This window comes from Camelina sativa, chromosome 17 (assembly GCF_000633955.1).
Source record: "Camelina sativa cultivar DH55 chromosome 17, Cs, whole genome shotgun sequence".
Classification (NCBI taxonomy): domain Eukaryota; kingdom Viridiplantae; phylum Streptophyta; class Magnoliopsida; order Brassicales; family Brassicaceae; genus Camelina; species Camelina sativa.
The window spans coordinates 8,339,373-8,354,485 of record NC_025701.1 but is presented as its reverse complement, the minus strand read 5'-3'; the positions used below and the strand labels follow the sequence as shown (position 1 = coordinate 8,354,485).

General features: G+C 32.2%; 3 protein-coding genes and 1 long non-coding RNA gene across 5 annotated transcripts in view; 2 read left to right on the top strand and 2 right to left on the bottom strand.

The window, feature by feature from the left end:
* Window positions 5,002-5,889, top strand: LOC104756144 (cyclin-dependent kinase B1-1-like). The gene is made up of 3 exons (XM_010478671.2): window positions 5,002-5,116; window positions 5,304-5,442; window positions 5,598-5,889. The coding sequence occupies exons 1-3, from the start codon at window positions 5,109-5,111 to the stop codon at window positions 5,688-5,690; spliced, it is 240 nt and encodes a 79-aa protein (XP_010476973.1). The 5' UTR covers window positions 5,002-5,108; the 3' UTR covers window positions 5,691-5,889.
* On the bottom strand, window positions 6,232-8,055 carry LOC104756143 (receptor for activated C kinase 1A). Its single transcript, XM_010478670.2, has 2 exons — window positions 7,092-8,055; window positions 6,232-6,552 (listed from the first exon to the last, which is right to left on the bottom strand). The coding sequence occupies exons 1-2, from the start codon at window positions 7,974-7,976 to the stop codon at window positions 6,451-6,453; spliced, it is 987 nt and encodes a 328-aa protein (XP_010476972.1). The 5' UTR covers window positions 7,977-8,055; the 3' UTR covers window positions 6,232-6,450.
* LOC104756142 lies at window positions 9,522-10,700 on the bottom strand. The gene is made up of 2 exons (XR_762281.2): window positions 10,588-10,700; window positions 9,522-9,814 (listed from the first exon to the last, which is right to left on the bottom strand). It is a non-coding gene; the product is annotated as an uncharacterized LOC104756142 (long non-coding RNA).
* The window catches only part of LOC109124518 (eukaryotic peptide chain release factor GTP-binding subunit ERF3A-like), a 5,346-nt gene continuing 2,184 nt past the window's right edge, over window positions 11,952-15,113 (top strand). For both annotated transcript variants that reach the window (XM_010478668.2, XM_010478667.2), the window contains exons 1-13: window positions 11,952-12,102; window positions 12,801-12,842; window positions 12,915-12,989; window positions 13,229-13,279; window positions 13,396-13,449; window positions 13,548-13,652; window positions 13,856-13,967; window positions 14,051-14,096; window positions 14,211-14,282; window positions 14,403-14,465; window positions 14,560-14,714; window positions 14,799-14,863; window positions 14,947-15,097. In XM_010478668.2, coding sequence (XP_010476970.1) covers window positions 12,099-12,102; window positions 12,801-12,842; window positions 12,915-12,989; window positions 13,229-13,279; window positions 13,396-13,449; window positions 13,548-13,652; window positions 13,856-13,967; window positions 14,051-14,096; window positions 14,211-14,282; window positions 14,403-14,465; window positions 14,560-14,714; window positions 14,799-14,863; window positions 14,947-15,097 — 995 coding nt within the window. In that variant the 5' untranslated portion in view covers window positions 11,952-12,098. The remainder of the gene's footprint in view (window positions 12,103-12,800; window positions 12,843-12,914; window positions 12,990-13,228; window positions 13,280-13,395; window positions 13,450-13,547; window positions 13,653-13,855; window positions 13,968-14,050; window positions 14,097-14,210; window positions 14,283-14,402; window positions 14,466-14,559; window positions 14,715-14,798; window positions 14,864-14,946; window positions 15,098-15,113) is intronic.

Sequence of the window (15,113 nt, the reverse complement as noted above, 5' to 3'; positions counted from 1 at the left end):
CGATAAAATTTATTTTAGATTAAAAATTTTCAAATATTAATATGTATCATTTTTAAAAAATTCATTTAAGAATATTAGATTATTAGTAATATTTTTTCTGTTTGATTTTATAACTTCAACACATGTATTTTTGTAATGCATATGTTACGTAAAACATAAGATAGTTTGAAATAAATTATAATTTATAGGAAAGAATTTTCAGTTATTTGATGAGAATGTCTCTATATCTTTATATATGATTTTATTTTTAAAATTTAAATCATTTAAAATTGATTATGACATGAGGTAAAATTAGTACTTATGAGATAACAACATAACAAATATATCTTAAATAATGTTGATTTAGTTATTTTTGCGTATTATATTTTGTTAATGTTTATTTGTATTTTCAATTCTTACTAAGATAGAGTTTTGATATGATGTATTAATTGTGTTTGATATAAAATATTTAGTTCTATGCATTATGATGAAATGTATAATGAAATTTAAAATATGGTTTATTATGATGGTATAGATATTTAAATGGTACTCTTTGTCCTATAAGAGATTTTGGGTAAAAACACAAAGATTAATAAACAATAAATACAGTAAAACCACAATAAATTAATAAGGTCGGGACCATGAAATTTTATTAATTTCTAGAGGTTTTAATGTATCAATAAATTAATATTTTATTAATTTATGAAGAGATTTTCTCATTTTCATAATTTTTTAAAAAATATTACAAAATAAGATACTTTTGTTATCATTCACATTTTTAAAGAATTTTCTTAATATATAATTTTGGATATCGTAATAGGATGAATGTCGATTGTTTACTAAATTATTTAGGTAAAAATGATAAATGTTAGAAGTTTAGAGTTTAGAAGAAATTGCTACTACTATCATTCATGGTAATGATGAAATCGAATAAGATATTACGGTACCTTTAGAACCAATTATTAAAGAAGCAATTATCGCATCTAGGACTCTCCATAATTTTTGGATTTGAGAAGACAACAATGAAATAGATTAGAGATGAACTCCAACAAGAATGCAAATTCAAGAATAAACCAATAACAATAGAGTCATATATCAGTAGAAGTTTTAGATACATATATATATATATATATATATATATAGTTTATTTGATTATTAATTTATGATATCGATGGGACCATATTTTTACATAAGATTTCCAAAAAAAATATTATCTTATTATTTTATCGAAATGTGTCATTTTTTACACTGGTCCAACTCGGGACCAGAAGAATTTATTAGTTTATAGCGAGTATTAATTTAAAGAGTATTAATTTATAGAGGTTCTACTGTATTATGTCATAAAACTTCAACTAATAGGAAAATATACTGCATAGTTCAAATAGACATAAATTTTTATATTAATAAAAATTATAATAGAAATTTGAGAAAATATTATAAATAGAGTAAAAAAACCTTAAAACTATTATATAATGGAACTGAGAAAGTATTAAAATGAAATATGAGAAATTCGTATTCAATATTAAAATGTTATAAGATAAAATCTAAAAACATGTATATTATTATTTAATTATTCTCAATAAATTTTTTAAATTTTTACCCGCGTAATAACGCGAGCCTTATCTAGTGTTTTATAAAGGTTAAAAATTGATTTAAAAAGTTTTTCTTAATGTCATTGTAAACATAAGATTGTAGTATAGTAAAATTGAATCAAATAAAAATTGTCAAAAAATTTAGTAACTATGTATAAAACCTTCCTCATTTCAAAGTTTAAAGCAATATAGATATATAAATATATATATATATATATGTGTGTGACTATAAGTTTAGCTAACCAAAATAATTAAGAAAATATTAAAACTTAACCAGAAATATTTTCTCTTGAAATATAAATAAACTAGATTATGACATGCGGTATGCCGCAGACAGAACTTTATTTTAATATTTTGTTAATGTATTATTTTAATTCGAATTTTGCTAATGTGCTATTTTGTTAATTCTACTGATTTAGTATGCAACCCGCGATATACAGCATAACAATTTTTGTTTAATAAAATCTTAACTAAAACAGTCTAATTCGATATATTTTATATTGGTATTGCTAAAATAATAAAATGAAAATTTAACCCATACAGAAGTATCATATTTTTTAGTATTATCAATTCAACCTTGTCGTGTCATATAACTCGTCTATAATATAACATGTTTGTATTGTTTTGAAAATTGAATGATTAAATATTCATAATTTTAAACTTTTTATTAAGTTTAGATATATCAATTATAACATTTTAAACTTCTTAAGAGTTTAAAATTTACTTTATACGGTTAAATTAAACAATTCAACTAAAAATCCAAATTAAAATCGCAATATACCATGAAACTATATTTGTTTAACACAATATCAATTAAGTTTGACATACACTGGTGTTGTTAAAAATATTAAATAAAAATTTAGCCCATATTGAAGTATCGTATTAATGATTTTTTTTTTTATTATTCAAAATCGTCCCGTTAGATATATAACCCGTCATGCAATAACTCATTTGTGTTTTTTTAATTTTTAATATTTTTTAGTATTTATAATTTTAAACCTTTTATTCAGTTTAGATATCTCAGTTATATATTTTGAACTTCTTAAAATTTAAAATTTACTATATACAATAAATTTACTATATGTATGTTGAAGACACAATTTTTATTTTAGTTGAGTAATATATGTCCGTATGTAAAAATTCAAATCACAATATGTGCAGAAAAATATACATTTTTATTAATTTCATGTATCATATGATGATTCACAATAATTAAAAATTAAATTCAAACAATGATTTATATTAATTTAAATCTGGAATAAATCTTCTAATGTATATTAATTTTTAAACATTATATATATGGATATTTAAAATAGCTTAATTGTGTTTAGTTATAAGAATAGTAAAAAAAGTTAACTAAACTTGTTTGAATATAGATATAACATTTAATGGTATTAAATGCTCAGACTTTCCCAAACAGATTTAAATGGCAAAAACTGCTGCAAAAATACTAGTATAGATTAGTGGAAGGAATGAATGTAGAATTATTGAGTTACATTTGAGTTAATGTAGAGTTAAATGGAGTTACATGCATTTAAAGGTGAATTAATTATAAATAAATATTTTAATTTGTTTTGACTTAAAAGAAAAGGAATACCAAGTGGCCCAATCAAAATTTAAACTTACACATGATTTGGTTGTTTTGTTTATATAAATTCAACACTCACACATAATCTTTCAAATTGAAAATATTACTTTTGAAGTGACAAACTAAATTAGTTTTCTTATAAAATTATATGAACTTCAATCCAAAGATTTTTTTGAAACTCCAAGGATAACTTCTATCTTTTTGTTTTTTGTTTTGTTTTTCACTCATCAAATTAATTTATAGTGCTAGATTTCATACTAATGTTTCATCTTTAGATGATTTAGTTAAATGGTATTATATTACATTTTTTATTCATTTTGTGATCATTTTTTCATTTCGCTTAAATCACAAAGACTCAAAATCTTTTAACTAAATTCTTTTTGTTTTCAAAAACTTCAAATCTTAAAAAAAAAAAAATATTATATTAATCTTTACATATTTATCTACTGAATCACAAAACAAAATAGACTTTATAAATAGAGCTAATAGACTTTACAAAACAAAATAGACTTTATAAATGGATAATTATATTTGATCTTTCAAATTTATTATATTGATCTTTATAAATTATTTAAAATGATACATGAATATGTAAGATAGCCAGAGTACATAATAAAAAATTAGAGATGAATCTTTTCAACTTCATGACTTTATTGTGTAATCTATATTGACCGACTCATGTACTCTGGAATAGTTTATTTCTGACAGTTGCGAAAAATAGAGTTTTCTAAACATTTTCAACCTTATGTCTCCTAAATATCATTATGCTCTATAGTTTTCACCACTAATTTAATAAAGTAAAAAAAAAAAGTAATGTTCAAATTTCATATAGTTTTTGAAATCGTGCTGTTGTAACTTGTAGCACAAAGAAAATATGTAAACTTGATTGAAATTGATGAAAACTATGTAAAGTGATGAGTAAATCAAAGTTACTGAAACTAAGACAAATGTTAATAGTTTTAGGCTTTTCTAATTAAAGACTACAAATTAAAGAGGGATGAATGTGATGTTACAACCAGACGTGAAAAATAAGTCATACATGTTTCCAAGACCTGTGATATCACTTCCTCTAGAGTGTAAGTTTCTTCATCTACTATGAGTGAATCTATATCAAAATGTGTTACTTTTTCGTATTTGTTGGTCAGAGACAGCGCATGCACCAGCACCAACAACTCTAAGGTTTTCCCCTAGGGGTTGATAAAGTGCAAAGAACATGTCAATGATCTGGATCGTCAGGTGAAGGCTTTCATCCATCAGTGCAATCAATCAAGCGTTCCCTTAACTCTTTGCTTATATTTTCTCTGTGTTCCATGTAACCAAATACTAACACCAATCTCCTCCATCAATAAAAAGAAAGCACACGCATATAAAGCTCCTCCATATATATATTCAAATAATAAAATTTATATAGATATATTTCATATAATAGAATTTATATAGATATGTTGACAAAAAAAAAAGAATTTATATAGATATAAATCAAACAATAGAATTTATATAGATATATTTCAAACAATTAAACTTAATAGAAATATTTGTAGGATATAAAACTTATAAGGACTAAAATGAAATATATATATATATATATAATTTTAAGGGGCTCAGTAGTGCACCATCAAATTTGATGATTCACTATTCAAACCCTTCAAATTTTGAAAGTTTAAGGGTCTGTTGGAGATGCTCTTAGTACTGCCCGGTTAATTGTTTAAACCAAGTAAACCAATTCAAATTGATCCGGATTCTAAAGGAAATTGATTGGTTTTGATTTTTTTTTTTAATTAGTCTGTTGGCTGCATCTTCGCTTAGTCTCAATGATGTTTTTCAATTCGTCCGTCTCTGCACTGTCTTTATTTATCTTGTTGGTGTCAATCTTTAAACCTTGCACAGCTGAGATTGTCACCAGGGAAGTTTTTTTCCGTGGCGACAGCGAGCTTTCGCAGTTGCATAAAATGTTCAGGTAATCTTACCTTTCCACTGCTTAATTTCCTCGATCACTTGCTATGCTCTACCTACATTGGATCATTTAATGATACAACATTGTTTTGAACTCTCCTTTGTATTTGCTGAGTTCATGCGATTATCCGAACCAGCCTTTGTGTAGAGACACTAGTAATGGTTTTTTGTTTTTGTTTTGGTTCATGGAGTGTGCTAGGAACACCAACCGAGCAGCAATGGCTGGGTGTTACCTCTCTGATTAACTGGAATTCCTTTCCAGATTGGCATCCCAAAGACCAAGGAAGTGCTTTTCCATCTCTTTCGCCTCAAGGAGTTGATCTTCTCACGGTTAGTAACCCGCCTGATTCTCTTAAATATTTTGCAAAACAACTCCAAAGAAAAGATAAATTCTCTTGCTTCTGCTTCCTCTTTTTTTCCTAATTTGTTCCATCTCATTTTCTCTTTCATCTTATTGAACTTATGTGTTCCACCAACAAATGCAGAAACTGCTGAAGTTGAATCCAGCCGAAAGAATTTCAGCAAAAGCAGCACTTGATCACTCATATTTTGACAGCCTTGACAAGTCTACATTTTGAGGCGAAAACTGAAAGATAGTTGCGGAATCCGTTGTCATCATCTTGGTGGATATACTTCATTTGATTTCTGTGGACATCAGTGTCTCTCATGTTTAGAGATTTGTAGTCTTGCAAAAGAAACCGGGTAACGTTTGTTTTCTCAAGTGGGTGAATGTATAAAAACTCATTGTTGTGGTTGCAGTCAGATGGTTCCGAAATATTGTTTATTTTTCTCTCTTTTTGTAATCATACAAACTTGATTGCTCAACTCTCATAAGGTGTCAACTTTGAAGTGAACAAAAAAGGGGCAATGCACACTGTTTTCTTGTAAAAAGAAAGGGTGGCATCGTCACAAAAAGGTGACATACAAGTCATTTTAGACAACAAGAAAACAGCAAGCATATGGTTTATGCGTATTGGCAGCAGCTTAAAATATTGTGTAAAGCCTTTCATTGAAGATGTGAACGGCTAACAAAAATGATGACTCGTTTGTTTACTCGTTTGTCTCAAGTAGCTATAAAAATTTACAGATTCAAATGCATATTCCGCTATTTTTGGTATAGATTACTGATGAATTCATTTGACACAAAATAAGAGTAACTCCAAAACCGCAAGATTCTTACGTGATAAGATAAAAAAGCAAACCTAGATTGACATGAAACCAAACATCCTTCTGAAAACCTCAGGGTACTTTATGAGTTGTTGACAAAACATAAGCGATAAAAAAAAACCAACAACGAGATAGCAGATAGCGCAACCAAGTAAACGAGTGAAGGGATTACTAGTAACGACCAATACCCCAAACTCTAATAACTCCATCGGTATAACCACTGAACAGGGTGCTTCCATCGGCGCTCCAGTTCAGGCTTGTGCAGTAAATAACCTGACCCAAATCAACAAACATATCGAATTCAGTTTCCATTGTTATACACAGAAAATAATTCTTCAGGAATGAAGTCTAACAACATGAATCATAATTCATCAAGTCTTGCAAGAAATCTCAGGTAATCGAGTAGTATGGAGAACGAAAATACATTAAAACCCTACGTTGACAAGGTAGTCTCAAATCTATAGACTAAAAACGCAATTGTTATACAGGTTTCACAGATACATATCCTGACCAAGAGGGTGCATCTACGGTAATGCCTCTATGTGAAGCTAATATACAGGCAAAAGACGAGAACACAAGTAACTCACATGACGTAGCAAAGAATTCAACCAGAATTACAGACCTAGATTAATAATAAATCAATTCATGTAAGAATCTTTTCAGTAAACTTCCTCATTTCCTACAACAGACCTAGATTACTACTTAATCATCAGACATAACCAACATTATAAACAACAACAACAGAGCATTCTATCAAAACCAAAGTGAAACTCGAAATCAAGTCATGAGTTAGTTTGTTAGTATGTGTGTACCTTCCTCTTGGTGGCAGCAGGGCCACTGTTGTCAGCCTTCTCGGCCTCAGCCTTAAGATCAACCTTCAAATCCTCAACAATGGTCTTGCTCTCCAGGTCCCAAATCTTAATACCTTGTTCAGTTGCAGCACAGAGCCAGTACCTGTTGGGACTGAAGCAAAGGGCATGGATCACAGAGTTAGCTTCAAAAGAGTAAAGCTTCTTCCCCTCAGCCAAATCCCACAGCAAAACAACACCGTCTTTGCCTCCACTTGCACAGAGTGAACCATCAGGTGACACGGCAACAGTGCTCACGTATCCAGTGTGACCAGCAAGTGTCGATCTGAGCTTGCAGTTCGAGAGGTTCCACACTTTCACGGTCTTGTCCCACGATGCTGACACAATCGTCGGCTGGAGCGTGTTAGGGCTGAATCTGACGCAGCTAACCCAATCACGGTGTCCCTCACCACCTCCTTCTGAGATCGTGTACTTGCACTCACCTAGAGTGTTCCACAGCTTGATCGTACGGTCACGAGACGCAGAGACGATCTGACGGTTGTCAAGGGAGAAGGCGACGGAGAGCACATCCTTGGTGTGTCCGACGAATCTACGAGTGGAGACACCAGCAGCTAGATCCCAAAGACGGAGCTCACCGTCCCAGCTACCGGAAAGGGCGAATTGTCCGTCTGAGGAGAGAACAACATCCTCAACGAAGTGAGAGTGACCAGTGAGACGCCTCTGAGCTACACCGTAGGACTTGTCGTCCTTGGTGAGTTTCCATAAAATGATGGATTTGTCGCGGGAAGCTGAGACGATGATGTCAGCGTTATCGATTGGCGTGGCGATTGCGGTAACCATGTCGGTGTGTGCACGCATGGTGCCCTTCAAAACGAGTCCTTCCGCCATTGTCGGTGTCTGGGAAATGCCTCTGAAACTAGGGTTTTCGTTTTCTCGGGGAGGCGGAAATACAAAGAAGAAGGGCGTAAAAAAAAACTGAAGAAGCTATTTATATGAGTGTTACAGAAAATGGATTAGGGTTCATTTATTAATGGGCTTATTTGATAGATTTATTAGTGGGTCTAATATATCTTAATGGGCTTTTTGTATGTTTGGTTTGGTGGGCAGCTTCATGTAATCCGTTGGTGCATAAAAACACATCCCACTCAGACTCGTTATAGCTTCACTCCACCTTGAAGCATAGGCTACGCCTACGAGCCTCATTTGGACAATATGAGTTGTTTAGATAATCTCGGATTTGGGGAAACTATTTTTGAGAATGATTCTCAGGTGTTGGTCAGTATTATAAAGAAGTAAAGAACCCTATCCTGATTCGTGGCTAAGACTTCGAAGCTACATTTGCGACATAATGGACACAAGAAGCATGCTTATATTTGTATACACTATTGTGCAGATACCAATACCAAGCATGCTTCTTCTTTACTTTTTTGTTGCCCTTTTTAAAAATAATTTGATTATCTCTCATTAGCTTGTCTCAACTCTGAAAAGGGAGAAACTTAATCAATGTTCTTGAGTATGTTTGAAGACGGAAAAAAAGGCATTCCCCTATTTAATTTTGACCGTTAGTAACATTTTGCATTTTCTGATTTTGATTTATTAGAAAATTTTGTTGCAATTTTTTTTTTAATGAATCTATGAGTGGCACACAATATATACATTAACTTTACTTTAAGTACACAACTATGTTTTGGTCATTATTTTCGTATAGTAAAAAAGATAACGAATTTGTTGCAGTACACATCTATGTAAGTACACATCTACATCTATGTTTTCAATTTCTAACTTTTTAGTTTGTTTTCAGTCACATACAATATTTTCTTACATGTGGTAAATGAGATTTGACGAATTCCATATTAAATCAAATATAGTCATCAGTCCATATTAGATCTTCTCTGTTTAAAAGTAGTTCAATATCAGCTGAAATAGCATAAAATCTTATTGAAATATAGCAGAACATCTTGGTATCAAAGCTATATCTTTTATGTAATTATTATGGATTCGAGAAAAGCAATAACACTTGCTAGTGGGAAAGAAATATATGGAAGTATGGAACCCCACACTAACACTTGGAAAATATTCCAGCTGCATTGAGACAACATTTACCTACACACAATATTTACAAATTTTGAAATAGTATAGGTTTTCATTTTCAATTTGAATCAATGCAGCTATTAAACCAATCCGAATCTGAATTTAATAAGATGACCCAACAACGATTTGGCCAAACTTATTTAAAATTAAGGCATTCAAATTTCCAACTAGATCTGTTGAGTATTAAATTTCTTCGAACAGTGTGTAACAACTATACATATATCAGCTGGGTTCATTTAAATAAAAGCCGCTGCAGCGTAGTTAGTTCCGAGCAAATCACATCTTTTATACGAGCGAGGTGGATATATGATTAACAAGTACAACTATTAAGACGGATATTAATTACTTGTAGACACTTGCATCAAACTAGACGCTTTATTTAGGCAGGAAACAAAATTATAAAGAAATTACTAAAAGATATACATAGTCGTGGACTATGTATACAGAGAAGTAATTTCTTTATAATTTTGTTTCAGAGAAGCATAACTACACATGCGAATTAACAGTGCAACATAATTAAAGTAAAGTGGAAATACAAAGTACAAAGCATATAAAAAAGTTACATGTTAACATGTTACCAAAAAAAAAAAATCCTTTTCCAACCAAGTCAAGATCCATCATCCACGTATGTACCCCTGCAGCACACAAATAACGATCAAAGTCATTATTAAAGTCAATAATAATTTGAGAGAGAGAGAGAGAGAGGAAGAGAGAGATGAAGAGCTCCCTTCAATCCAAAGAAGAGTGAAGCCATTAAAGGGGTAAGTGAAAGCTCCTGAGATATGGAATCCATAAAAAAACCTTATCATCAATGATTTTGATAAGGCTTATGGGATCCATAGCTTAGCAGCTTTACTTTACCCTGCTAAACCCTCCATTGAACTTCAAGGAGCTCTTCCTCTTCTTCTTCTTCTTCTTCTTCTTCTTGTACATAATATCGTGTGGATCTGTTTTGAGTAACTCATATTCATATGATCATGAACCCCTCAAACTCTTTTTCTTTTTGTGTTGGCAGTCACATGCATCATCTAACCTAAACCTATTCGTTTCATATATGAAGATATTTACTATAATACGGAGGGTAAGAAAACTAGGCAGATGATATATGCAACATTTGAAACCAACACTATAAGCCTTAAATCACTAGAGATCCAAACAAGAAAAACAAGGAGGGAGACTTGTGGATTCTTAAGTTAAAACAAAACCTCTATAAATTAACCATTAAACTGTCTAAAACAGGAGAGTTAAAATAACAAATGGAAAGATAAAAAAACTTGAATGAAGGAAGCTGGTAGATCATCGGATCTATTATCAGAGATAAAAAAACCTATAATATATGGAATCCTGGAAAGAAAAAAATAAAGGAGGAGAAAGAGAACAAGTGAAGAATAAACCATTGAAGAATGACCTTATAAAGACGAAAATCTTTAGCCCTAGTGAGAGAGAGAGAGAGAGAGAGAGAGAGTCAAAGATGGTAATAGATCATTTCGAGGATTTTTTTCTTTTTTCTTGAAACCATGGTTTACAATTGATTCAATTCATAAATCTTACTGTATATCTCAATCCAAAATTATTATATATGTACATAATACATAATTCGTTAGCCACTTATTCACTAACAGTTGTCACTCATATACTCAAGAGCTTACTTTATTTTTGTTTTCTACTTCACTGTTTTTCATGTCTATTTAATGTTTTTCGTACTTATATTAGTAATATAATATTACCAATAATCACAAAACCAAATCTTGTCAACCAAACAAAACAATTCCTATATATCTTTTTTCTAACCTACTTTTTATTTGGTTAGAGGTTCTTCTAACCTACTTTAGATTGGCATGATGCCAATATTCAATTGTAACAAGAATATTTAAAGAGAGTGGACACGGCAACTAATGAATAGACGAGTTTGATAACGATTTGCTATAAAAATAACATCGGTTCATATATGGGATATGAAGTTTGGTTGATTGATACATGAAAAAATTATCATACAATACAAAATTATTAAAAATAAAAGTGATGGGTGGACATGAAAAGGACTTTGGGAAAAAATGTACTGACATTGTTTAGCTTAGATTCCCTTTTTAAATAAAAAACGTCACATGCCTCTTCATTGGCTTCTGTGCTTACCCCACTCCTCCTTTTATAATTTCTTAAATCTTATTGCAACATTCAATTTTTTTTTTTCATCCAAATATACAAAACAACAAAAAAAATGGGCGGTCAGGATTGGAGGATGGATATAACAGATGATAATAACCCGAAAGAGAATCTATGGGTAGATTTCTTACAGAAGAAAACTTTGTCTCATTACTTGTTACATTATTGCCTTGTGTTTTTTTGCATCCAACTTTAATTAACTGGAGGAAACTATGTAAAAAGATATTATTAATTATTGAAGATTCTAATGGTATGAGAGAAAAAAATACAGTTACAAAAAAATCTCTGTGTGTTTACATTTTTACAAACATTTTTTGAATTTATTTAAGTTCAATTATTCATTTCATTCTTGCAAATATTGCTTCCAATTGTTGTACAACCAAAAAAAAAGTTTGTTCACAATCATAGATTTGGGCCTTCCAACAAATCTATACGTGCGATTGAGCCGCAAGGATCCATTTAGGCCCATATTAAGTGATTATTAATTGGGTTTTTGCGACGGGCCTTATATATCCTAACCGACGTCGTCTTGTGTTAAAGCTAGTGAAACTCGACACGTGAGTTTTTTCTTAGAAAACTTGGCTACGCAAAAAGAAAAGAAAAGGGAATACATAAAAGATCCACCTAGGCAAAAATTAGAGCCTCATAGAAGCGGCTCTAGTTCCATATTCACGCGCTTCTTCTTTCGCGAGAAAACCTAGAATCCATTTTCCTCCTCCTCCTTTCCTTCCCTTCTTCGTACTTGTACAATCCGCCATGGGTAGGGGTTTCCGAGCTCTATGCGTCTTCTTTCTTTCTCGATTATGCGCTTACTCTTTTGTTTGTTCGATCGGATCTTTTCTCCTATTTTTTTGGTTGAATGTTTGGTGTTCCGTACTATGTTAGCATCGATTGTAAAGTTGATTGATTCGTTTCTCTGTTAGTTAAATCTGAAATCGGAAGGAAGATTATCAGCTTGCAGCTTGTGTGACTAGGAATCGGATTAGGGTTTAGCTGATTGGTTGGTTTTAATTGGCTTGTGTACAACTGACCTGGGTTTTTTTTTTTTTTTTTCTTTCCTCTTTGAAATTCGTGTTAATTTTAACTTACAGATAGTGTTCTTTGCCAATTTTCTGGATCTATGCTATCGTGGTTAAAATTGAAGTAAGAGCTGTATAGTTTTCTAGCATAAGAATTTGGATTATGTTATGGTTAACTGCAGGGATGTAGCAGATGGCTCAGCAGTGGCTTTATTCATTCATTAGTTGTTGAATGTGTATTCTAACTGTACATATTTGTTCTGGGATTGAGTCACTGTGATCTTCCGTTTATGTGAAATCTTAATGGGTCTGCCACCTTTGACTACTGTTAGTCTGTTTCCAATAAATTATTTATTGTGCAATTGTAGTATCTGGGACTTGTGATATTCTTTTTCTTGTTCTTATTTCCTGTCTCTCATACCATTTCTAAACCACGCAGATCTTGAGGCAGAGATCCGCGCATTACAGCTTGATTCAGCAGGTAATAGAGATAACTAGCTTAACAATATTTCTCTTATTTCAATGGTATTGAATTTGGGTGTGTCTAATGCAGATGAAAACAATGGTGGTGTCGTTCCAGAAGATCATAACTCCGTTGAAGTTGAGAAATCGGATTTAGCAGCAGAAGGTTTGTTGCAGCATGCCTTTTTTTGTTTGTTTATAGTTTCTCTTTAGTTCTGTTTAATTTTGCCTATCTGTGGGTTGCGTTCAAACCTACCTACCGTGTAACTGCGGCTTTTACAATAGAATTAAATGCACAAATCGAAATGATTGATGTATGTCTAATACTGTGATGAGATTGAACGCTAAATATTTGATGAGTTCTTGACATAGAGAATAATCTTGGATTTTTATCTTTACTTACAGACCTGAAAGATGAGGTTCAAGAATCAGTCCCAGTTCCTGACGAGCAACAAGGTTCCTCGATCATCAGTCTCCCTTTCTTTTTTTTTCGCTCCAAATGAGTTTGCTTTATCTAAGGTTTGCCATATCATTGATTTCTTATTTTTTTTTTTGGACTTTGGTGGTTTCAGCTTCTGAGGATCATGATGAAGTAATGCTTCATCCAGTGCATAACCCAGCAAAAGGTTCGTAGACTATCTTCTCATACTGCTCCCATCTTATCTCTTTGGTATTCTCTGCCTCAAGATTTATCTATCTTTCTGATATATATAATCAATTTTAGCGAAAGAGAAAGCTGCTCAAGAGAAGGCTGCCCAAGAGGAAGCTGAAGTGGAAGCAGAAGCAAATAAAAAGAGACACTTGAACGTGGTGTTCATTGGGCATGTTGGTAAGGCTATCTACTTGGGTTTTTTTTAATATATATATATATATTCATGGGCATGTTCTTATTATATCTGGAGGTTACAATATAATCGCCTATGTAACACAGATTGAAATCCCCATTGGTCATGAGCTTTCAGTCTGTGTACGTTTAAGTTTATAATGTCTGATTTTTTGCTTTAATCTTTACACTATCACTTTATATTGTAGATGCTGGTAAATCTACAATTGGAGGACAGATTCTTTTCCTTAGCGGCCAGGTAGATGATCGACAAATCCAAAAGTATGAGAAGGAAGCAAAAGACAAAAGTAGAGAAAGCTGGTGAGTTCTCCTGATTGGTTAACACTGATTTGCAAACTTGTTTTCTAACTAATTTGCAAACTTGGTATTGCCCTGTGTGCTAGGTATATGGCATATATAATGGATACAAATGAAGAAGAGAGGCTCAAGGTACTTCATGTATTTATTTTTTTGCTAACAATTCGTCTGAGTTCACTTGTGTATGGAAACCCATCAAGGTTATTGATTTTATGTTAGCTATGGCTAATATACTTCATTTGACAGGGTAAAACAGTTGAAGTTGGAAGGGCACACTTTGAAACTCAGAACACTAGATTTACCATTTTGGATGCTCCGGTAAGGGATCAATAAAAAATTGTCTTCCTTTTATTTTTGTTTTTGAGGAATCTGGGTTGCCGCATATACGTTGGGTGAGTTTTCTGTTCTAATCCCCGTGTAATTATTTATTGCTTATAGGGACACAAGAGTTACGTACCTAATATGATTAGTGGAGCATCTCAAGCAGACATTGGTGTGCTGGTTAGTCGGATAATATATTAATTTGTGTTCTGATTGATTTCTCTTCTCTGGTAGGAGGCCTACTAACTTCAATACCCATATCTCTCTGTTATAGGTGATTTCAGCTCGAAAAGGTGAATTTGAAACGGGATATGAGAGGGGTGGGCAGACACGTGAACATGTTCAACTTGCCAAAACGTTGGGTGTGTCGAAGCTGATTGTTGTTGTGAACAAGATGGATGATCCAACTGTAGGCTGGTCGAAAGAAAGGTAACATTAACCTTTTGAATCCTTGTCATTGATGATTTCGTATCTTCTTCCATACACCTTTGTACTTATGTAAATTCTACGCAGGTATGATGAAATAGAACAAAAAATGGTACCGTTCCTGAAAGCCTCTGGCTACAACACAAAGAAAGGTATGCAGTGAACTGTAAAACTTAAAGGTTAACTATAGTCTAAGGGCTTGTTTAATTTGTTCTCTTACTCTTTTGGTGTTAAGATGTTGTCTTCCTACCTATATCTGGTCTAATGGGAATAAATATGGACACGAGGATGGGTCAAAACGTTTGTCCTTGGTGGAGTGGCCCCTGCTTTTTTGAAGTCCTTGACTCTATTGAAATTCCACCACGGGATCCTAATGGTCCATTCAGGTGAACTGCCACTGCC